Source organism: Hemitrygon akajei, chromosome 11 (assembly GCF_048418815.1).
Source record: "Hemitrygon akajei chromosome 11, sHemAka1.3, whole genome shotgun sequence".
Lineage (NCBI taxonomy): Eukaryota > Metazoa > Chordata > Chondrichthyes > Myliobatiformes > Dasyatidae > Hemitrygon > Hemitrygon akajei.
This window is the reverse complement of record NC_133134.1, coordinates 55,760,560-55,785,280: the sequence shown is the minus strand read 5'-3', so window position 1 is coordinate 55,785,280 and position 24,721 is coordinate 55,760,560. Positions and strand designations below refer to the sequence as shown.

Here is a 24,721-nt window from a genome sequence, read left to right as displayed (position 1 = left end):
CATCACTAGTCACTGTCAGTCAAACAGAAAATGCTCATTTTATTCCCACTCTTTTCCTTTTGCCATCAGCCGCTGCTTAATCCATGCTAGAATCTTTTTTGTCATACCATGGACTCATAGCTTGTTAAGTAGCTTCGTATGTGGCATCTTGTCAAAAGCCTTTTGAAATTTTGCAATATCAACTGCTTCTCATTTGGCTATCTTGTTTGCTGCTACTTCAAATAATGCCAACAGTTTGTCAGGGAAGATTTTTCCCTTGAGAAAACCATGCTGACTATGGCCTATTTTACCCTGTGCCTCCAACTACCCTGAGACCTCATCCTCAATGCCTCCACAGTCTCTTCATCCACCTTTTTCAGAACCTTGGGGTGTATACCATCTGATCCAGGTGACTCATCTTCCCTCAGACCTTTCAGTTTCCTAAGGACCTTCTCTCTCGTAATGGTAACTTCACACTTCATGACCTCTAACACCTGGAACTTCCACCATACTGCTAGTGTCTTCAACAGTGAAGAGTAATACAAAATACTTGTTCAGTTCGTCTGCCATTTCCTTGTCCCTCATTACTGCCTTTCCAGCATCATTTTCCAGCAGTCCGATATCAACTCTCACCTCTCTTTTACACTTCATGTATCCGAAGAAATTTTTGTTATCCTCTTTAATATTATTGGCTAGCTACCTTTTGTATTCCATCTTTACCTCAATGACTTTTTTAGTTGCCTTCTGTTGGATTTTAAAAACTTCCCAATCCTCTAACTTCTCACTAATTTTTGCTCTATTGTATGCCCTCTTTGGTTTTTATGTTGACTTTGACTTCTCTTTCCTTTAGAATACTACTTCCTCTTTGGGTGGTATTTATCTTGTGGCTTTTGAACTGCTTCCAGAAATTCCAGCCATTGTTTTTTTTTTGTCTATCAATTCTGGCAGCCACCTCTCCCATGCCTCTAATTCCCCTGACTCCACTGTAAAACTGTTACATCTGGCTTTAGCTTCTCCTCAAATTTCAGGGTGAATTTGATCATATTATGATCACTTGTCCCTAAGGGTTCTTTTTAATCTTAAGCTCTCTGGTCACTGATGCGTCTGTCACTGGAAATGCTTCATTTTTTAAATTTCAATTTTTAAAAAAGTTTTTTGTTTGGAAGTCTGGTAGTCCCAGAATTCCACATCCCATTTGTCACTCCTTGCACTCCAGAGTATGTAAGTAGCTTGCTATTGTATGGTTTAGCATTTGGCTATATATAAAGTCAGTGCATGGCATTTCCTCTATTCCTATATTTCCTCTAAGTCAGTTGGATTGTTATGGGGGCATTGACAGAAAAGGGAGTAGAACGTAGTTTAAATAATAAAACACTTTAAGATGTATGAACCCATGTTAACGTTCTTGATGTTTCTGTTGATCTTTTTGTAATGCAAATGTAAAGAAATAATGCGTATTAACTCTTATTAAAGTTACTAAGTGTTAAAACAATGAGTGATGGTCAGCAAAGTTAAAAGTGATGCTTTCCACGGATCTTCCCCGGGTTATACTGCCTGGTTTAGAAATTGCACCATCTCAGATTGCAAGACCCTGCAGCGGTTAGTGAGGTCAGCTGAGAAGATCATCGGGGTCTCTCTTCTTGCCAACATGGACATTTACACTACACGCTGCATCTGCAAAGGAAACAGCATTATGAAGGACCCCATGCACCCCTCATACAATCTCTTCTCCCTCCTGCCATCTGGGAAAAGGCTCCGAAGCATTCAGGCTCTCTCAACCAGACTATGTAACAGTTTCTTCCCCCAAGTTATCAGACTCCTCAATACCCAGAGCCTGGACTGACACGTATTGTCCTGTTTATTATTTATTGTAATGCCTGCACTGTTTTTGTGCACTTTACACAGTCCTATATAGGTCTGTAGTTTAGTGTAGCTTTCTCTGTGTTGTTTTTTTTACGTAGTTCAGTCTAGTTTTTGTACTGTCATGTAACGCCATGGTCCTGAAAAACGTCTCATTTTTACTAGGTACTGTACCAACAGTTATGGTCGAAATGACAATATAAGTGACTTGACTTATAGCAGGATTCTGTTATTGAAGCATTTGTAACCTGCATAGTTTGCAAGTCAGTATTGTGACCACAGACAGGTTCCCAGGCAGCAGATAGTGTCCGCAGCCCTAAAACAGATAGCAAGTCAATCCTGCTGATCACCCGAATGGTTGTCTATATGTACAGGTTGTACATAAATTGGGTATTCGTAACCTGGTGAGGACCTGTTCAAAGAACTTGTTGAGCAGGTGTGTTTAAAACCTGCTGAATATGGTGGTTGTGGTATTAATTTCGACAATGGTGCTGTTGGAAACAGACCGATAATCTGAGAATGGAGCAAGTTTATTAACTCTACTGGGAAAATATTAATGAAATTTTCTACTTGAATGTGTTTTGAATTGGAAGACTGATTTTCTTTTTTTGTATTGAGGTGAGATTGAAATATGAAAGAAGGCTGAAACATTCAAAGGACCTTGTTGCTGATGCAAGTGACATTTGTGAGAGCATTTTAGACGATTAGACGATTTGAAGAGTAGATTTATGAATGTGTGAATAAACAAGAATGCTGAGGCAGGGCTAATAATGAAAAGATTTTTTTTTAAAGTAATGGGATCAGATACCATTGCGAGCTGCTAATTTCGTCTGTATTTTTGTGTGACAGATTACTTATAATCTTTAAGTTCTTGTCACAGTCATGGAAAAGTACAACACAGAAACAGGCTCTTTGGCCCATCTAGTTTGTGTTGAACCATTTAAACTGTCTACTCCCGTACCCCTACCATCCAGGCACCCATACGAACCTCTCAAATGCTCATTCCACACCCGATGACCATCTGTGTGAAGAAGTTTCCCCTCATGTTTTCCTTAATGTCTCACCTTTCACCCTTGACCCAGGGCCTCTGGTTTTAGCCCTACCCCACCTCAGCGGAAAAAGCTAATTTGCATTTATCCTATCTATGCCCCTCTATCATAATCAAATCTCCGCTCAATCTTCTACATTCCAAGAAATAAAGCCCTGATCTGTTCAATCTCTCCTTATAACCCAAGTCCTCCAGACCTGGCATATCCTTGCGAATTTGCACAAGTATTGCTGCTTTGCATAGGAAGCAATTGCACAATAAATCTATTCTATGTTTAACCAATGTACCCCTACTCAAACTCTTAAAGCCAAAAATAAGTTTCTCCAGTTAGCTTAAATCTTGTAAGGAAATAAAGTGATTTGTTTGTAAATCTTACTCCAGACATTTTCTTGTTTACAGCTTAGCAAAGGACTAATAGCCTGGTATGCTGCCAAGCTCCCACTAAAAACAGGTGCCTGTAATATGTACTTGGTGTTTGAAACTGATGTTTGTGACCTTAAATATGTTGGAGAGAGAGAGAGAGAGACACACACACACACATCATTTCTCATGGAATTTTAGCATTTCTCTTTTAAAATGTGTAACTGAAGCTAACAGCATGAATGCTGGAAACACTCAGCAAATCAAGGTAACTGTCCCAGTAATTTCAAAATTTGCAGATAACACTGAATCCTCAATGCTTTTATGCGTATTTCAAAGATATGCCCATTCTCTCCATCTCTGCCAAAAGAAAGGACAACATTTAATCTTCTTCATTTTAATATACCTCCATCAGCACAAGAAATGCAAGTGCTTTTTTGCTTACAGCTCATGTATAAGCAAAGCTGAATGGATGTGTGTCTTCAACATTATCCCTTTCTAAAAGAAAAATTAAATGCAAGAGGCTTCATATTCAACTATAGGGGCTTCCTGGAAGATCCGGCGCAGAAACAAAACTTTACACAAATTCTCAAAAAATGAAGAGAATTTTTCAAGGTAATAAAATGATTGATGGTATTCATGTTGGATATAGTACACTTTCCAATAGTTTAATTTGGATGAATATTTGAAATGAATATAGGAAGTGCATTCAGAATGATAGGATATGAGTAGCAATAGAAAATAAATGTTACTTAAATGGAAATATCAGCCTACCGACAGTCCTTTGAAATGAAACCTTTTCATAACTCGGGGACTATACAAAGAATGTTCTTTTCTGCTTGCTCTGACCTAAGACCGTAATTGTTTCTGGGAATGTTTATCTATGCATTATTTAATTAAAATAAGCAGTCAAGGCAGTGAATGACTGTCATTAGCTCATTGACACCTTTTCCCCCCTTGTCTTTGGCTAGCATTTGGATAATCACAATAGACAGAGCATATGAAGTAATTCATGAGCATATTTGTAACATTTTCTTTTCAATGTTTGCTTTTCATTAAGGGTTGGTGACTTAATTGACCTGAAGTTCTGCAGTTCTTTGTGTTCCATTACCCTCAAAGTTTTAATCATGTCTTGCTTTAGTGGATTTCAGGAATTTATAAGAATTCTTGCTAAACCTGTATTATCAGTGATATTTTTAATCTACCTAATTAAACTCCTAGTACTTCTACTGGCTTTTTAAATGTCCACATTATTTTATTCATTTTCATTGTATTATATATTAATATATTACCATATTAATGTATATTAATTTATATTCTGTTATTTTATTGGGTCTTCTAATAACAATTGACAGTTTATTGTAACTTGAGCTGAGTGAACTATAACACCAACTTTCCTCACATTTCTAATAGAACACAAGTCAATTCCTATCTGATCTAGAGATGATAAACCTGGAGTTAATTTACCATAGCATTTGTCCTGTTGCTAATTGGCTGCAGAAAACCATATTTTATGCTGTGTAGGACACTTTAAAATAAATGTATTTTTCTTTTATTTAGCCTCCATTAAATGAGGATGGGATGGGTGAAGGACCGGCTCTCCCAGCACGGAGCAGCTTTGTACAGGAGCTCTTTCAAGCACAGTATAGGTGAGTATCAGAGTTTAAAGGGGAAATAGTGAGCATCATTATATTGTATGCCAAAATATTCCAAAACTTCATTAGTATTTTGCTGCAGTGACTGCAATTAAAGCTTAACAGGGAGGTAAAATGCTTTCAGATATTTACACAGCATTATACAGCATCTTGCACAAGTCTGCCATTTTTCTGTTGACGTATTGGTATTGATGTTGGTACCATGACTTATCCCAAGGGCCAGCTATTTTGTAAGATGAAAGCATGATGTCACCATGTAAATTATTGTACTCTGCAGTTAATTCTTCCCATGCTTGGAAATGCCCATGGTCATCTAGTTTTGCCTGCAAAGTACAGTATATGATACTTAATATTTTGCTGACTGCTAAAAAAAAAATCATGTTTCAACTCTGGCAGTTGGCATAGATTTATTCTAATGCTCCCCCATATGCACTGTAGGCCCTCTCCCCTGATTAAATTTAACTTGGATTTGGTCTGACGTTTTAATAGAATGCTGAAGGAATGCTATACTGACACAGGTGTCATTTAAATGATAGACTTAAGTTGAGATGCCTTCTCTCTTGAGTGAATTTTCTTTGCTTAAAAAAAAAAAGCAATGATCATATTTGAAACAATCTAATTTCTCCCTGGGTCCCCTCATTCCCTTCCTCCTGTGGTCCAGTCCTCCTATCAGATTCCTACCTCTCCAGCCTTTACCTTTCCTACACATCTGGCTTTACCTATCATCTTCTTGCTATGCTTCTAACCCCTCCCCTCACCTTTTTATTCCTTCTTCCTTTCCAGTCCTAATGAAGGATCTCTGCATTAAATGTCAATTGTTTGTTTATTTGCATAGATGCCTCCTAACTTGCTGAGTTCCTCTAGCTTTCTGTGTGTTGCTTTGGATTTCCAGCATCTGCAGAATTTCTCGTTCCTGTTTTTAGCTGTTGTCCTCAAGTAACAAACTTTTGCATGGTTAAAGAAAAAAGATATTCACTAGAAAAATAACAAATGAACATTATTTAAGATGCATCAAGCCAAAGTAGTGTGCTTGTTTGGCACCTGATCCACCACCGAAATGTGCATGCCTACACTACAAACTGCTGGATGCGACACACCTACGCTCCTTCCTAACCCTGGACCTGTTTACACAGATAAAAAATGCAGCGGATGCACAAGGACACTGCCAATTTTATTTTCTCCACGTCTAGGACCATTCTGAAGTATATTACTGAACCTTCATTGACACAGGGTCAAAATCCTTGAACACTCCATCAATGGTGTTTGTTGCCTCCAAGGAAAGTTCAGGATAAGTAATAAGGCTAACAATAATTTAAGAAGAAAATCACAGATTAACCCCACTGCTCTCCAACCCCTCCTTTTCAGAGACCTTTTTAAGGTCCAGATTAGCATCTTCTAGTTTGCTGCAGGATAGCTTCTAGATTTAATGTTGTATCCTGCAGCTCATTTGAAAGAGCCCCAGATTTTGTGCTTCCAATTTGTTAATAGATTTGCTAGAAAATGGCTGTTGTTTCTCATTTTCTTTTTCAGGTCATCTTTGACATGTCCCCATTGCCAGAAACAGAGCAACACCTTTGATCCATTTCTCTGCATCTCCCTGCCCATCCCTCCACTTCAGACCCGGTAAGAGTTTGTACTATTACAGGCTGTAAAAGTCAGTATCCATGGTCTCTATTAATACTGCATAATTGCTGTCTGATATCCTAAATACCGCAGATACTAAATGCATAGAATCTAACAGAACAATGGAAGATTTAAAATGGTCCTATGCCATAGGTGTGGTGGGAGAGTTAATTGCACTGTCTTCTTCCAGCTATATGAGCAGAGCTCAGAGATCATGCCTATGGTCCGAATTTAGTCCCTTTCTCTATAAATTGTTATTTGTCAAGTCTGTAAACATTTGAAATATCTCAATGAATTTGCATCCACCAGTTTTTTGAGTAGTCCATTTTAGTTCATAACCTATTTACATATAAACATTTCTCCTTAAATTTTGGTTAATTTGTTAGTTTTCCCAGTCTGTATGATCTGGTACTGATCAGGAGAGTTTCTGATTGTATATTTATTATCTGATGATTGACTACAGTTTTATTGGCCTCCTCCAGTTTTGTTTTCTTGTTGCTGATTGGTGGGTGGGCAAACTGTTACTTTGTGGGAGGGGGAGGAGTTGGGGATTTGGGGTCTGATATTCTTGGTGTTTTCCTTTGTGGGCGATCTGAGTGTGTGAGAGGAGGTTTGGGGGTTTGATGTTATTGTCACTTCTCTTTTGCAAGGGAGGGTGTTGGGGGTTTGATATTATTGCTTTTTTTTGTGAGGGAGGGGTGGGGATTTTGGAGTTTGAGTTTTGTTTCTTCGTGCAGGGGGGGAGGTGGATGGAATGTGTTAATGTCTTTCAACAACTCACATGCTTTTTCTGTATTTCATAGCTGTATGGAGAAGATGAATATGAGTTGTGTTGTACGGGCATTCTTTGACAATATAATGAACTTTTTGAACTTTGTCTCCTGGAATGAGCTAGTTGTCTTTTGTGGAAAGATTGAGCAGGTTGTGTCTTACTTTTTGGAGTTTAGAATAGTGAGCGGTGATGTAGTTGAAGCACAACGTTCTGAGGAGGTGGATTCTGGGGTGGTTTACCTTGATGGACGAATCCAGACCAAGGGTGCCAATTTTGAGATCATGGGTTCACTGGTATAAGACTGAAAGAAAATTAGAGTCATAGAATAGTACAGCACAGAAAAAAGGCCCTTCAGCCCAACTGATCCATGCTGACCCCAGCCATCTCTCTGCTCGTCCCGGTTGTCCATGATCAGCCCATAACCCTCCAAACCCCTCCTGTCCATGTACCTATCAAAATGCCCCTTAAATGCCCCTTGCCTTGACCACTTTCTCCGGAAGCTCATTTCAAATACTCACTGCCCTCTTTATAAAGAAGTTGCCCCTCGAGTCTCTTTCAAATCTTTCCCCCTTTTATCTGTGCCCTCTAGTTTTGGACTCATCAGTAGTGCAAAAAGTAGTGAGGTTAATTTTCAATCAGAAATCTGATGGCAGAGGGGAAAAAGCTGTTCCTAAAACATTGTGTATATGTCTTCAGGCTCCTATACCACCACCTTGATGGTAGCAATAAGAAGAGGGCATGTCCTGGGTGATGGGAGGTCCTTAATAATGAATGCTGCCTTTTTAAGGCATCATCTTTTGAAAATGTTCTGGATGCTGGGGAGACTAGTGCCCAAGATGGAGCTGGCCGAGATTGCAACTTTCTGCAGCTTTTTCCAATCCTGTGCAGTGGCCCCTCCATACCAGACTGTGATGTAACTAGTTGGAACGCTCTCCACAGTGCATTTGCAGACGTTTGCTAGTGTCTTTGGTGATATAACATGTGTCCTCTAATTCCTAATGCAATATAGCTGCTGCCATATTTTCTTTGTAATAGCATCCATATATTAGGCCCAGGATAGATCTTTTGAGATGTTGACAACCAAGAACTTGAAACTGCTCACTGCTGGTCCCTCGGTGAGGACTGTTGGTGTTTCATTGACTTCCCTTTCCTGAAATCCACAATCAATTCCTTGGACTTACTGACATTGAGTGCAAATTTATTGTTGTGACACCACTCAACCTGCTGATCTACCTCACCCTGGTGCACTTATACTGCCACATTTCTCTGTTCCACAACATTTGTCAATGCCCTACCATTTATATTAAAGGCGTTAGTCTGGTTTGAATGTCTAAAACACATGATTTCACACATCCAAATTGAAATCCATTTGCCATTCCTTAGCTCATCTCCCCAAGTTATCGTTACCTTTGCAGTTCATTGTAATATGCTTCACTATCAGTAAGACCCATACTTTAGATCCATCTGCAAGCTTGCTAATCATGCCATGTACATTTATACCCAATGTATTTATATACAAAATAAGAGGTCCCAACACTGACCCCTAGGGCACCCCCCTAGCCACAGGCCTCCAGATGTAGAGTTGGTCTTCAACCGTCATCCCTTGCTTTCTATCATCAAGCCAATATGAATTCAGCTGACTAGCTCCTCCTGAATGCAATGCAGCCTAACCTTCCAGATCAGCCTGCCAGTGTGACCTTGTTAAAAGCCTTACTGAAGTCCACGTAGACATTTGCTATTCCACCTTCATCTATCCCCTTAGTTGCCCCTTTTAACAGCTCCAAAGGATTTGTCTCAAATTATCTCCCTTGCATAAACCATTCTGACTATTCCTGATCAAGCCTTGATTATTTAAGTGATGGTAGATCTTGTCCCTCAGAATTCCTTCCAGTAACTTTCTTACAATGGAGGTCAGGCTGACTGCTCAGTATTCCCTGGTCTGTCCTTGCTACCTTTCTTGAACAATGGAACCGCATTAGCCACTTTCCAATCTTATGGAATTTTACCAGTGGTTAATGACAAAACAAATATCTGTACAAACACCCCCACTTGGTCAGGCTCTGGTTATAAAGTAGGTTCCTCTATATGTTGTGTGAGGAAGCTGTCTTGGGCACACCAAATCCCAGACCTTTCTACTCTGGGTGGCCCAGTTGTTACTGGGAAAATTGCAATCTCTCATAGCACAACCCTGCTATTCTCGTAACTACACATCTGCTCAAGTTCCCACTTACTATTGTGTAATCTAGAAATACAGCCCGACCACGATGTCCATCTGATTTTATTTCCAAGTTCTACCCAAATGGCCTCATTAGATGATCTCTTAAGGATATCCTCCAAGTATTGCTTTTATGTCCTCCCTTATCAAAAAGGCAACATCCCCTCCAATCTCGCTGGTCATGACTAAAGCATTGGTATCCTGAAACATTGAGCTGTCAGTCCTGACCTTCTCTCAACCATGTTTCTGTTATGACCACAATATCTCAATCTCTAGAGACACTCAATGCCCCCTTCAGTTTGCCTGCCTTGAGTTATGTATGGTGAAATAGATGTAATCTAAAGCGGTCTTATCTGTCCTTTCTGTAAACATGGCAATCCTGATTGTTAGGCTTTGGTTGTTGCTTGTACCCCTACCTTCTCACTGACTTCAGTCTCTTGAGTTTTCCCCTCTGACAGTCCAATTTAAATTTTCCCTGATGCAAATTTCATGCTCCATGCTAGTGATAATAATTCTGATTCTGGTAAAGGCATGTTTTTCCTCATTGGGATACCTGTCTCCTTGGTTCAAGTGCAGCTTGTTCTTGTACGTGTTGGTGTCTTTTCATGGGTAGAGGCAATGATCCAAGAACTTGACCCCCTACCCTAAATTGAAGGTGAGAGCTCAAAGGTGAGAATTATCTGCAAATGCCCAGAGATCTCTTTGACTCTGGCATCTGTTCTGCAGGCACAGAATCTACCATCTGCTTTACTAATTATCAAGTTGCTATCACTGTTGGAGGCTGAGGGGGGTGCTCCTTGTATGAGGAGCAACACCTTGTGTTCTGTCAGGGGAGCCTCCAACCTGATGTCATGAACAACGATTTCACCAACTTCCGGTAATGTCGACCACCATTCCCCATTCTCATTTCCCTCTCACCCTATCCCCTTACTAGCTCATCACCTTCCTCAGGTGCTCCTCCCCTTCCCTTTCTTCCATGGCCTTCTGTCCTCTTGTCAGATTCCCCTTCTTTCACCAATCTACCTCCCAGCTCTCACTTCATCCCTCCCCCTTCCTGGTTTCACCTATCACCTTATATTTCTTCCTCTTCCCCCCCCCCCCCCCTCCCCACCTTCTTACTCTGACTTCTCATCTATTTTTCTCCAGTCCTGATGAAGGGTCTCAGCCCAAAACGTTGACTGTTTACTCTTTTCCATAGATGTTGCCTGGCCTGCTGAATTCCTCCATTTTGTGTGTGTTGCTTGGATTTCCAGCATCCGCAGACTTCCTCTTATTTGCTATCTCTATTACTCTGCCTGACTTTACCCTTCCTTGCTGAGCCTCACAGCCAGTCACAGTGCCAGAGACCATACTACTGCTGCTAGTTCCTGAAAACACTCAACAGTATCTGAAGAGGTATACCATTTATGAACAGATTGGCCACAGGTAGCCTTGCACTGTGGATTGAAAATCTTTGGAATTCTGTATCTGGGGGAGTTGTGAAATCTGGATTATTAAGTAAATTCAAAGACAAAATAGATTTTTGAATAGTAGGGCAATCAAAAGTTTATTATGTAGATCATGCAGAAAAGTGAGGACAAATATCTAATCTGCAATGATTAAAATGCAATACTGTGTTTCATATTGGTGCTTCCTCAAGATTATAGGTGGCACAGTGTTTATTATTCTTCATTGGGATAAATGTACAGATAAAATTTCAGTTCAGAAGAATGAATCTGTTGGACTTGTGGATGAAGAAAGCAATATTAGAGGGGAAGAGCATAAAGAACATTGATGTTTTGGAATAGACAGAGTATCTTACTTGAAGTTTCTTGGATATGATAGCCAAGGCAGCCATGCCAGGTGAAATCATTTTAATATGTCTGGTGTATTTTCAGATGAATGTTTAAGACATCATTATAGAGTATTGGGTTGCTTGACTAAACCAGTGCACTGTGATCTCAACTGGAGATTGTGGATTGATGCATTATAGCATAATTGCTTTGGGACTTTGCGTGATCCATGAATCTGGAAAACAGCCAAAGTGCATATCATTCTTTTGTGGTGCTGTGCTACTTGCAGTTCAAAGTAAATTTGATTATCAAAGTACATGTGTTACCATATACAACTCTGAGATTCCTTTTCTTGTGGGCATATTCAACAAATCTTATAGAACAGTAACTATAGCAATGAAAAGTCAACCAGAGTACAAAAGACAAACTGTGCAAATGCAGATATAAGTAAACAGCAATAAATGACGAGAACATGAGATGAGAGAGTCCTTGAAAGTGAGATCATTGGTTGAGAGAGTATTTCAATGATGGGGCAAGGGAGTGTAGTTTTCCCCTTTTACTTAAATCCCCTTTATTTAAGAACCTGATGGTTCAGGAGTTGTAACTGTTCTTGAACCTGGTGGTGTGAGTCCCAAGGTTCTTGTACTCCTACCTAATGGCAGCAGTAAGAAGAGAGCATGACCTGGGTGGTGGGGATCTCTGATAGATGCTGCTTTCATATGAGAGTTTCATGCAGATGGTTGGGACGACTTTACTCTTGATGTACAGGGTCAAAACCACAACCTTTTGTAGGATTTTCCATTTAAGGGCATTGATGTTTCCATACCAGGCCGTGCTGCAGCCAGTCAATATACACTCCACTGCACATCTATAGAAGTTTGTCAAAGTTTTAGATGTCACGCCAAATATCCACAGACTCCTAAGGAAGTAGAGGCACTTTTGTGCTTTCTTCACAATTGCATTTGCATGCTGGGTCCAGAGCAGGTCCTGTGAAATTGTAGCTATGAGGTTCCTTTTAAGTATGCAAACATTATTGTACCAAATTCAGAGCATTAATTCTTTTGTAACATATCAGAAGATGTGTGTTCGCTTACTGTTGGAATTTACCATTCGTAGGTTGCAAAAGAAATCTCCTGTACCATAAAGCTGTATGATGCTTACTAGAATGCTTGATGTATTTGTGAAATAACTATTTTAGCAGACATTAGCCAGGAATAAGTTTATTCCTTATAAAATGGGCTAGTGAATAAAGTTAAGTGTTTTATGTCAGTAGATCACAAGTGTAGTTAATGTCATTTCTTAATGCTTCATAAAATTTTAAGATGTTGCACACTGTTTAGTGGCTTCATATTTTCATTTAATGGATTTTATTCTTTACTGATGCTGTACCTGTTATCAAATTAATTCCCTTGGAGGAAGAAATATATTTATAGTTCTTACTCAACTCTTTTTCAAGTAGCTGCTCTGTAATGCATATGTTTATGCATATTATTACCAAAAAAGTACTTTTGAATTTCTGATTTCCATATTCAAGCAGCAGCAAAAGGCCAAAGTTCCAGACAGCTTATGATTGCAGAATCACCAGCCATTCATTTTTAGCCTTGGGCTTGTTTTGTTTATGTTGTTGAGATTGTTACATCACTCCATTTGAGTTCTAGAATCCTGTAAAGATGATGATTTGGATGACACTGAGAATTTAACATTTCTTGGCAACAATGTTGAGAGGATGGCAAGAAAGCAGGAAAATGCCATTCAGGAAAAGCTTTCCCATGAGCCAGGTCCATTTGTTACATAGAGGCAAAGGATGACTGGAATATGCTGTGCAGAGGCATTGGAATATGTTGCATCATGTGGAATAGAGAGAATAGGATGAGGGTATATGATGTGAATGCATGCTAAAAAAGAATACTCTGGGGTGGGGAGGAGGAAATCAGCTATCCCAATTTGGCCTTCCATTATTCAGTACAGGTTTTGATTTGGTTTGCTTACAATTGATATTTGTGATATTTGAGTAATCTGTGTGTGTATGTATATATAACCACGTGGTGTGCGCCTTACTTAAAGTAAACATAAAGTTAGACTCCCGTGATCAGACTCCTGTATCTTCCTTTGCATTAGTTTAATGTTTTGAAGTTACAAAACATAAGTGGTGATGAGATGCTTTTAAAATTAACCCGAAACTGCTATTGTCCAGTTGAAGCGCTGCAAGACATTCAAATTTTTTTAAAAAAGTGCAGCAAGGAATGGTGAATTTTAAAGAAGCTTAGTATGTGCAGAGACTGTTGAGTTATTAAAAAGACAGAAGATTTCATGGGTTTACATTTCACCAGATGATAATCATTTAAAAAAAGAACAGAAATGGCTGGCAACATCGGAAAGATTGGCACGTTTGATTTCACAAGAGTTAACTGGCTCATGTATACTGAGCTAGTTGAACAGTATTTTGAAGCAAGTGAAATAGACAATGAGAAATGACTTTTGCTGAGAGCATTGGGTTTAAAGGCGTAAGGTTTGCTTTGAAACTTTACTGCTCCAACTAAACCAGCAGAAGTGAGCTTTGCTGATACTGTGAAAGTACTGCAGGAACATTTAAAGGCAAAACTATTGATTGCAGAACGCAACACACACAAAATGCTGCAGGAACTCTGCAGGCCAGACAGCATCTATGGAAAACAGTACAGTCAACCTCTTGGCCCGAAATGTCACTGTACTTTTTCCCATAGATACTGCCTGGCCTACTGAGTTCCTCCAGCATTTTGTGTGTGTTGCTTGGATTTTCAGTGTCTGCAGATTTTCTCTTGTTTTATGATTGCAGAACGCTTTAGTTTCATGAGTGGAATCAAAAAGAAGGGGAGTTCATTTCAGCAAATGTGGCTGAATTGAAAGATTGAACTGATAATGCTCAGACAATGATGGGCTTGATGATGTACTGAGAGGTGGTTTAGTTTCTGGAATCTTGAAAGAAAGAATTCACAAATGTTTCCTAACAGAAGCACAATTTACATTTAAGAGCAGTTGAAATTTCTGTATCAATGGAAACAGCAGACCGATGCAATTGAGTTGCGGTCAGGAATGAAAGTATTTCAACAAAATAGCAGCATCTAAACAGAAACCGTCGTGGTCAAACAAATTGCTACCGTTGTGACAGCAGCACACGTACCACTCAACTGCAGATTTAAAGGTGAACCTTGCAGAAAATTCAACACAGTAAGATACGTACAGAGAGCGTGTCAGGCAGACAAAAATAAATGAACTACACAGGGAAGAGAAAGATTAAGAAGTCAAGTTGCAGTTTCAAAAAGAGCACTAATCTGCATGTTGTTGGAAAATCTGGTAATGATGAGAGTGAAACAGGACTGGGTAGCCTTGAGATTTACAATGTTAAAACGCTAGCAATAGACAAGCAATATGGCTTACACCAGACATGAATGGTAAGTTAATTAAAATGAAATTGAGTACTATTTCAGTCATCTCACAATGTGTTTGAGGTACAGTATTTCAAAAATGCTAAATTAAGCCTGCAGATATCCAACAATGAACTTGTATTGGAGAAAGCAACTCCTGTGGGAATGAGATTTTGTAACAATGAAATGCAACATCAAACAAGCCTTATTGCACTTGTATGTGGGGAAAAATAGGAGGACCAGCATTGTGGGGCTGTGATTGGCTGAGACAAGTGCAACTCGATTGGAGATCCATCCACAATTTGCATGCAGCATTTCCTGCAATAGAGTCAACTGAATGTGAATTAAGAATGGTACTGATGATGCCACAACTGTCTCCATGCTGTACACCATAAACATTTTCCGAACAGAGGATAAACATGTTGGTGCCAACTTCTGTGCCTCTTGTTGGAAAGCGTATTGGATAAAGGAGGAACCATGCTGCTCAAAGGAATCGTGAAAGTGACGAAAGCAGTGTTCCAACTACAAAAGTTTCTGTAGGCAACATATCTGCAAAAGCTTCTGATATGTTAATCAGGCAGTTACTTGCGAAATACGGCTCATCTTAAGCTGGAAGAGTTCAAGCAGCTCTAGGAAGTTGCAAGTATTCGGCTTTTGTTAGTATAAGAGACCAGAATCTATTCTGTATGTGTTAAGGTTATTGCATGAATTTCAATTGGGAGACAAAAAGTTGCTTGTAAAAGTAGATGCAAAGACCAAAGCCCAGCTGGGTGAATGGAAGGCCAAAAAGAAAGGAGATGGAGATAAGAAAACATTTGTCAGATGATGTTGTGGATGAGGAAACCAAGAGGAGAGATCAGATCGTAAAAGGAACAATAGATGAATTAATAAAGGAATATTCCAGTGAACTAAATGCACCTTCCTAAGATCAAGATGCACAAATTAAAAGAAAAAGGAAGAGAAGTGGTACCACTATCTGAACCACTCATGCAGTCAGTCTCCTTTATGGTGGTTGTAGGAGTTGACCCCAGAGCCTGAGATTGTTTTCAGTTGCTGGTCCTGCCTGCCAAGCAGTGGTCCCTCTCGTGAGGAAGGACATTATTACATAAGAGAGCCTCCATAATGTTTAAATCTTTAAGTCTGAATGGGGCAATTTAGAGTTTACTGTGCTGTGGATGTCTGCATTACATAATATACTGTGTATATAGTTAAGTTGCATTCTGAGTTGGAGTTTATTGCTAAATAGGGAGGACTGTTTGTGTGTGTATATGTTTGTATATATGTATAAATATAAATATACATAGTTTAAATAATTCATTATGGCTATATGTAAAAATGAATTGCATATGTCATGCTACCACATGGATGTGTGTGCACCTTGTTTAAAGTAAACAGGAAGTTAGGCTCCCATTTTTGGAATCGTGTCGAGCTTTAAATTAGTTTAATGTTTTGAAGTTACAAAACATCAATGCTGTAAGGAAATTCTGGATTCAATTTAGCTTTCACCTCTTTCTTTTCCAGGCCATTAAACATCACTGTGGTTTATGAAGGAAAATGCTCACATTGCATGAGAATAGGAGTAGCAGTGCCGCTCTCAGGTAAAGTGAGCAAACTTCGTGAAGCAGTATCACAAGAAACTAAAATCCCCACAGATCAGGTAAACATCCATGGTAATGCTAACCATTTAATTCAATTTATCTGTTCTTTTGACGACCGTAACTCCTTGCATAAAGAGCATTAGGTTGCTGTAGCTTTGGGAACAGGGAGGGGAATGTGATTTCCTGGGTATTTATTGTCTTGATTGTCCATATCATTTTACCTTTAAACCACTTTCTAGCTTTGTGGAAAATCCCTTTGTTGAAGTGCTGCTCCACGGGAGTCCTCAGCGAAGTCTTTTTCTATTAACACAGCAAAACTCGGAGGGCACCACGCTTAAAAGGGAACATCAGTTCCAGTCAGAAGGTAAAATGGACCAACCACTGCCCTGCCTTTGGGTGTGCTGCACTGGGACCCTGCTGCGTGATGTCGCCAAGCTGGGTCAGCTTTACTCCGAGGAAATCCTGGGATCTCCGGAAGAGCTCTTCAACTAAGGATTTTTCCACAAAGGAAGGAGGCAGTTAATTTCTACTGTGGGGCACACAAAAGGGGTAAGTGCATTATGCTGGCAGAACTACCCCTGCAGTTATTTCCTGTTCAGGAAAACACCTGCACTCCTTTAATCGGATTTCTAAACGTTATGATAGGAATTTCCTCTGCAGGTTGTTTGGTGACTGGGTGGTCTGAATACAGATTACACCTCAGTGTTAACCCTAGTTTTTTGCTCATTTGCCCAACAAAAAAAAGGGAAATGGTGGAGCGGGGAAGGGTGCAGTTCTTCCAACAATTTTGCACCTGTTTAGTCAATGTCTCTTACGAAATGGCTGAGGTAGATGGAAAGGCATAACAGACAAATTTGTGTTGCAATCAACCAAGCAACTGATGTTTATTCCATAATGGAACTGTGGACAATTTAATGCCTAATTGCTCTTAAGAAGGTCCCAATGAACCATTATCTTGAAACAGTTGAATTAATCCTGCAGTGCTGTTACATACAGCATTCCTGCATTTTGGCCCAGCAAAGTTGGGCATTGTGTGTTATTTGCTGGTGAAATTAAGTGGTGGCATCCATTGCACCACCTTTTTGGGATGTAGAGTTTGGAGTTTTTCCCCAACAGAATTCCCTTGTCTTGCTGTGCTTGGAATTTCAATTGAATTTCAATTTAATGAATATTTATTTCTTTAGAAATACAGCTTTGAATAGGCCCTTCTGGCCCATTAAGCCGCACTGCCTAGCAACCCCTGCCGAGCCCCAGTTTAACCCTTTTACAATGACCAAGTAACCTCCTAACTGGTACATCTTTGGACTGTGGGAGGAAACCCAAATCATCCAGAGAAAGCCCATGCATTCCATGGGGAGGACATAAAAACTCCTTATAGAGTACGCTGGGATTGAATGCCAAATTCTGATGCTCTGAGTGTTTACTCGTGTTGTACTGTGGGAGGAAGAAGCCGGACACTATCCGGCATGGGTGGTTGGAATTTGGATCTGCAACCACTAATTTTAAAATTCACTGTGCCAGGAAATGAAGTTAGCAAGATAAATTGATAGTGAGAAGAATATGACATAGAATAGAATGTGAGTAAAAGAAATTCTTATAAGTTTGAGTTAGTTTTAAGGAGGGAGATGAGGGGAGCTTTAAATTATGATTTGGTAGTTATTCTAAAGTCTCTACAGGCCAAAGTCTATCAGTCTTTGTGACACATAATCACTGACTTGCACAAATTTTATTTACAGGGAAAATAAAGAAATATGATAGTGGGGGTGTGTGTGTATATATAGACATCTAGATACACACATTAATTGGCACTAATTGGAGAATACTCCTTGTGTATTGTGTAACCACTACCATAGCTGAAATGGCAACCATAATTCCATACGATCCTGTGATGTGAGTTTGAATCACTGTAGGAATGCTGGGTTATTTAAACTGAATTAATAAATTGAATAATATGTAAACACAAAATTACAGGATTGTGTTTAAAAAATCATCTGGCTCATTAATCTTTCAGGAAAGAAATCTGTAACTTTACTGTTTTTATCAATTCCTTAATTACAGATTTTTAAGTTCGTAGCCTCCATTTTTAGACCTGCCCATGTATGTACATCTCTCCCATTTCCTGCACATCTGCCCTCACCCCATCCGCCCGCCACCCCACTCGGGATAGGGTTCCCCTTGTCATCTCTCCCATTTCCCGCACATCTGCCCTCACCCCATCCACCCGCCACCCCACTCGGGATAGGGTTCCCCTTGTCATCTCTCCCATTTCCCGCACATCTGCCCTCACCCCATCCACCTGCCACCCCACTCGGGACAGGGTTCCCCTTGCCCTCACCTACCACCCCACCAACCTTCAGGTCCAACATATAATTCTCCATAACTTCCGCCACCTCCAATGGGATCCCACTACCAAGCACATCTTTTCCTCCCCCTCTTTCTGCTTTCTGCAGGGATTGCTCCCTACGCAACTTCCTTGTCCACTCGTCCCCCCCATCCCTTCCCACCGATCTCCCTCCTGGCACTTATCCTTGTAAGCGGAACAAGTGCTACACCTGCCCTTACACTTCCTCCCTCACCACCATTCAGGTCCCCAGACAGCCCTTCCATCACTTTCGCCAATCACCTTTCCAGCTCTTAGCTTCATCCCACCCCCTCCGGTCTTCTATCATTTCGGATTTCCCCCTCCCCCCCCACTACTTTCAAATCTCTTAGTATCTTTCCTTTCAGTTAGTCCTGACGAAGGGTCTTGGCATGAAACGTCGACAGTGCTTCTCCTTATAGGTGCTTCCTAGCCTGCTGTGTTCCACCAGAATTTTGTGTGTGTTGTTTGAATTTCCAGCATCTGCAGATTTCCTCGTGCATGTATGGAGAGATTTCTTTCTGGTTATCCTGTTAAACACATCACCTCATTATTTTAAGAAAGACTATTTGATCACTGCTTTCTCTTCTATAAGAGGAAAGCAGCATTTCTCCTTGTACCTTTGGCCTGATGAAGTGTTCCCTCGGACCTTGTGGGAGGCTAGTGCAGAATTTGAAGGGTCCTGGCAGAGTTATTTAAAACATCCTTAATACTGGCTGTGTTGGAGGGTTGGAGGACAGCTGATGCTATTTCTTTGTTTAAGAAAGTTTCTAAGAATAAGCCAGAAAATTATAGGCAGGTGAGCCTGCCGTCAGTAGTTAGTAAGTTATTGGAAGGTATTCTAAGGGTCCTCAGTTTTTCGAAGAAATTACTGGGAAAGTTGATGAAGGCAAGGCAATGGATGTTGTCTACATGAACTTTAGCAAGGCCTTTGATAAGGTCTCACTTTAGGAGTTGGTTAGTCATTTGGCATTAGACATTGGCTTCATGGGAGAAGCCAGAGTGTAGTAGCAGATGGTTGCCTCTGACTGGAGTGGTATGTTACAGGGATTGGTGCTGGGTCCATTTTTGTTTGTCATCCATATCAATGATCTTGATGATACAGTAAACTGGATTAGCAAATTTGCGATTAACCCAGAGATTGGGGGAGCAATAGGTAGTGAGGAAGATGATCAAAGCTTGCAGTGGGATCTGGACCACCTGGAAAAATGGTTGAATAATGGCAGATGAAATTTGATGCAGATAAGTGTGAGGTGTTGCATTTTGAGAGAACCAACCAGGGTAGGTCTTGCATGGTGAATGGTAGGGCACTGAAGTGTGCAGTATAGCAGAGGGATCTTGAAATACAGATCCATAATCCCTTGGAAGTAAGTAGGGTCATAAGGAGAGCTTTTGGCACATGGGCCTTCATAAATCAAAATATTGAGTACAGGAATTTGGATGTTTTGTTGCAGCTGTAAAAGCATTGGTGAGGCCTAGTTTGAAGTATTGTGTGCAGTTTTAGTTACCAACCTACAGGAAAGATGTAAATAAAATTGAAAGAGTGCAGCGAAAATTTACGATGTTGCCGGGATTTGAGGACCTGGGTTATCAGGAAAGGTCGAATAAAATAGGACCTTACACTCCTTCAGAGTGTAGGAGAGTGTGGGGAGATTTGATAGAGGTGGACAACATTGAGGAGATAGAGTAAATGCAAGCAAAATTTTTCCACTGACATGGGGTGAGACTAAAACTAAAGTTCATGGATTAAGGGTGAAAGGTGAAATGTTCAAGGGGAACACAGAAATTCTTCACCCGCTGAGTGTGTGGAATGTGGTGGATGCATGCAAGTGGTGGATGTGGGTTGCATTTCAACAATTAAGAGATCTTTGGATACGTGGATGAGATTTGGCAGATAAATAGTCGGGCACGGATTAAATGGGTTGAAGGGCTTGTTTCTATGCTATAGTGTTCTATGACTACAATATGGACGACATTTGTTAGGACTATGGGTTTCCTTCAGATGCTCTTGTTTCCTCCTAGGTGGTTAGTAATGGTTAGGGGTTAGTAAGTAGTGGACATGTTATTTTGGTACTGAAAGTATGGCAACACTTGTGGGCTGCCCCTCCTCCCAGCGCATTCTCAGGCTGTGATTGTTCATACAAATGATGCATTTCACTGTATGTTTCTATGTACATATGACAAATAAAGCTAATCTATCTAATCTAAATCTGATCATCTAGACCCAGAGATGGCAAGAGACTCTTATGTTGTATTTCCCAGTTAGGATGGAGTATTCATATAGATGGATGAGCCTGTGGAATTCTCTACCAAAGAAGCCAAATCCTTAAACATACACTCAATGGACACCTTTTAGGTATACCTGTACACCTACTTATTAATGCAAATATCTAATCAGCCAATCATCTGGCAGCAATTTGCATATTAGCTGGTCAGATAGCACCTTTGTGAAGGGAAACAAGAGTCAGTGTTTCAGCTTGAAGACTTTTCAGTGCTATTCGTGTTCCATTAAGCACAGACCTTTAGAAAGTCATGCCAGTCTTGATTTCTCCACTTTTTTTGAGTTTTTCAGCATCTTTTTATTTCCATTTATTTTTGACAGTTTAACTAGTAGGGTAGATACAGGAGAAATTGATTTCCTAAAACTTTAAGATGGGGACTACATGAAAGCGTGTTACATGATTTAAAGGCCCTTGAGGTTGGGGGAAATGGATTATCTATAGGAAATAAAATGGGAGGAAAACATTGGTCAGTATCATGTTGGCACGGTTACTAATGTCAGTACTCTGTTGAAAAGACAGTGTAATGTATTAACAGCAATCTTAAGTATAAAGATTGGGATCACAGGCTGTGACAAGGATGAGCCACTGAAGATGTAAAACAAGTTGAGTGAGCAAGGAGATAAAACATAGTTTGGGAAAATTCAAGGTTACTCACTTTGGTGGGAAAATAGAATACTTTAAAAAACATTTTACAGAAAAAACAGAAACATGGAGCTCAGTGATGAATTGTTGCAGTGTAGTGTCCTACCAATTGTGTGTATCCTAACATTATTAGTCATCCCAAATGGCATCACTTTTTCAATTATATTCCTTCTCTTATTTCCCTGCCCCTATAATCAGTGCATTAACTGAAGACTACCCTCCTTATAACCATAAACACCAAATTTTCTGTATGCTGTGAATTTGCTAATTGTACTTAAATTTCCATTAATAATGTATATGGCAAAGGTCCCAGCACTAGTCACCAGCTACCAAATGCAAAAACATTTATTGATTACCTCCTGATTCCATTCTGGAAATCATGTTAGTTTTGCACAATTGCTTTCAAATATTTATCGTTTCCTTTTTTAATCTGATTATTATTGTCTATAGATACCTGCTTTGCTCGAAGCTCTTGGTTTTTCCCCTTAATAACATTTTCCTTACATGAACTCTGAACCCTGCTCCCACATCCCCAGCCCTTGTTTAGTTTCCACTTTTCTAGTTCTTTTGGATTTACCAGGATGCTGATTTAAGAAAAAAAGATAAAATTTTAAGATCTGTAGAGACTATTACTAAGATATTTCGGCAGACACTTTGAAAATTTTGAGGCAGTCAGGTAAAAAAGTCCACGTTTTTGTAAAACGGAAGTTGTGCTTTGGCATTGCTTATCTTTATCACTAGAGGGCAGAAAATGCTATACTTAGCTACTGGATTTCTAGCTGACAAAGTAGAAGGGATTTGCCAATAGCAAAGTACTCTAAATACAGCCTGCAACACTTCTAATTTTATGTGGAGGGAGAGAAGGATAAGGAAATAAAGTTGTCCTTTATTTCACTTTTTTTTTAATTGTTTTGGGGAAAGATCTCCCTAACTGATCCATCATTTGCTTTATTACAACACCGGGCACCTCAGCTAATCCATAAGAGCCTGCCAAAGCTTTCCCCTTCTCAAATGTCTTATCAGAATTCTCTTTTCTCCTCATTGCACCATCCTATCAGGCCAATTGAGTCCTTATTTCCTTTAACTGGAAGTAACTGACAAAGGAGAGCGAATTTTCAAAGTCCCATCATAATAAAGTGTTAAAGATTATTCATTAGTCTTCTGATGTAGTCAGTGTTATGACTCAGGGTTCATTCCATGTACCTTTTTAAGTTGGTGGTATTGGTTAATGAAACCCAAGTAGAAAGACTTATTAACTGGCTGCTTCTCCTTGAGCTGGCTGAAACCGTCCTTGTGCTGGTTAGATCCTGCAATTTTGCATGTAAGGTTCTCCATAAGTTATACCTTGGGTCAAGATTTTGCACACCTAGTACCTTTACTGCACTCCTAGCTTGTTGTGAAATCAATATTTGAGCAGTCTAGAATCTTTCATACTTGTATTATTTCCTGCTTATCATTACTGTGCTTATCAATCAGGATTTGTCTTGGTGCTGCTAATCCTAGATTGAATGGTAATTTTGAATCATGACATTTAATATCTTCCCAATGCCTAATCTGTAAGCAGCCCCTGAACTTGTTCCTCTTTGCTTGGTTGTCTCAATTCTTTCCAAAGACTTTTGAATTTTATTTTTAAAAGTGTGTTCAGTTTGCCTGCACTTGCTTTCTAGAAGGGAATGTTACAGCTTAAATTCAGGAAGAGATTTTGGAAAAATGGTATAAATGTTGTCACTTGCACTGTAAGTGACTTAGCATAAGGCCTTGCAGTAGAAAAATGGGCCTCTGAATTTAACCAGTGTACTTGCTTTGCCCAAAAAGCTTTGCAGTAAGTAGGGGATACAATGAGGTACAACATCATGTACAATAGGACAAATATATTGAACTGCAGGGAGGTAGGCACACAAAAACTAGAGCAGAACTAGTGTAACCAAGAGAACCAAGGCATCATTTTCAAAATCCCATGTAAATCAAATAGTGGGATGAGGGGAGGATGAAATGGACAAAACTAATGACTTGTGTGGTGGCTCCTCGGTTTCAGTTCCATTATGTCTCAAAGCTGATGTGTATAACATATTAGGAATCTTGGGTTCATTTGGCCTGGTGTAACCTAGTTCTCTTTTTTAACGGTGACCTATTGTACAATGTGACATTCATTGAATTTTGGGATCCTGCACCACTTGAGTTGGGGAAACCCTGAGGTTCATTGTTTTAAGTTTGCTTCTGTCACTAAGATGCATTGCAGTCTCTGTGGAAGTAACTTAAATGGGTTGAAACTTAGTTTGAGTCAAATATTATGGCTTCATCACTTACTATATTTTTTCTTCTTAGATTGTTCTAACAGATATCTATTTTGATGGATTCCATCGTACATTCAGTGATACTGATCCTTTAGACACTGTTCATGAAAATGATAGCATTTATGCTTTTGAGACACCTGATGTCTACATTGGCCAAAAAGGTATGTTTGTGTAAGAGATGAAGCTAACAACACCCTTGAATAGCTTTGAAAATTGAAGTGTTAAATAGTGGAGTCGTTTTGAACATGTCATCAAAATATTTCTTTTGCTCATGAAATGTGTATGTTCTACAATAAAAACAAAATGCTGAAGGTACTTTATAGGCTAAGCACCATCAATGGAGAGAGAAAAGAGTTGACATATGTCAGTGAATTTTTTTAATATATATCAGATAAAAGCATTGATCTGAAATACTGACTTGTTTCTCTGTCCATATATGCTGCCTGACCTGCTATGAGCTTCTAGCATTTCTTTTCATTTTAGATTTCCAACGTCTGCAGGATGTTGCTTTTTTATTTTGTATTATCTGTATATTGCATACAGAATATAGAATCAGCAGCCACAGGCCCCCTGATAAATGGGATAATGTGAACCACTTAAGGGAGAGGTGGGCACTTGGGAGATGGGGGAAGGGATCTGGTGCATTGTGAGTGGATGATGTGTAGGTGCTTTTGGGAGCAGAATGAAAAATAAAAACGGGTGATACAGTGCCTAAAGAGTATTCACCCCCACCCCTGGAAGTTTTCATGTTTTATTGTTTTACAACATTGAATTACAGAGGATTTAATTTGGCTTTTTTTTGACACTAATCAACAGAAAAGACTTTTGTGTCAAAGTGAAAACAAATTTCTATGTATT

At 39.6% G+C, this 24,721-nt stretch overlaps 1 protein-coding gene across 1 annotated transcript in view; it reads left to right on the top strand.

Moving 5' to 3' along the window:
• usp31 (ubiquitin specific peptidase 31) overlaps positions 1-24,721 on the top strand; it is a 135,377-nt gene that overhangs the window by 73,545 nt on the left and 37,111 nt on the right. Inside the window, exons 4-7 of the mRNA XM_073060894.1 lie at positions 4,808-4,896; positions 6,433-6,525; positions 16,210-16,345; positions 23,895-24,024. Coding sequence (XP_072916995.1) covers positions 4,808-4,896; positions 6,433-6,525; positions 16,210-16,345; positions 23,895-24,024 — 448 coding nt within the window. The remainder of the gene's footprint in view (positions 1-4,807; positions 4,897-6,432; positions 6,526-16,209; positions 16,346-23,894; positions 24,025-24,721) is intronic.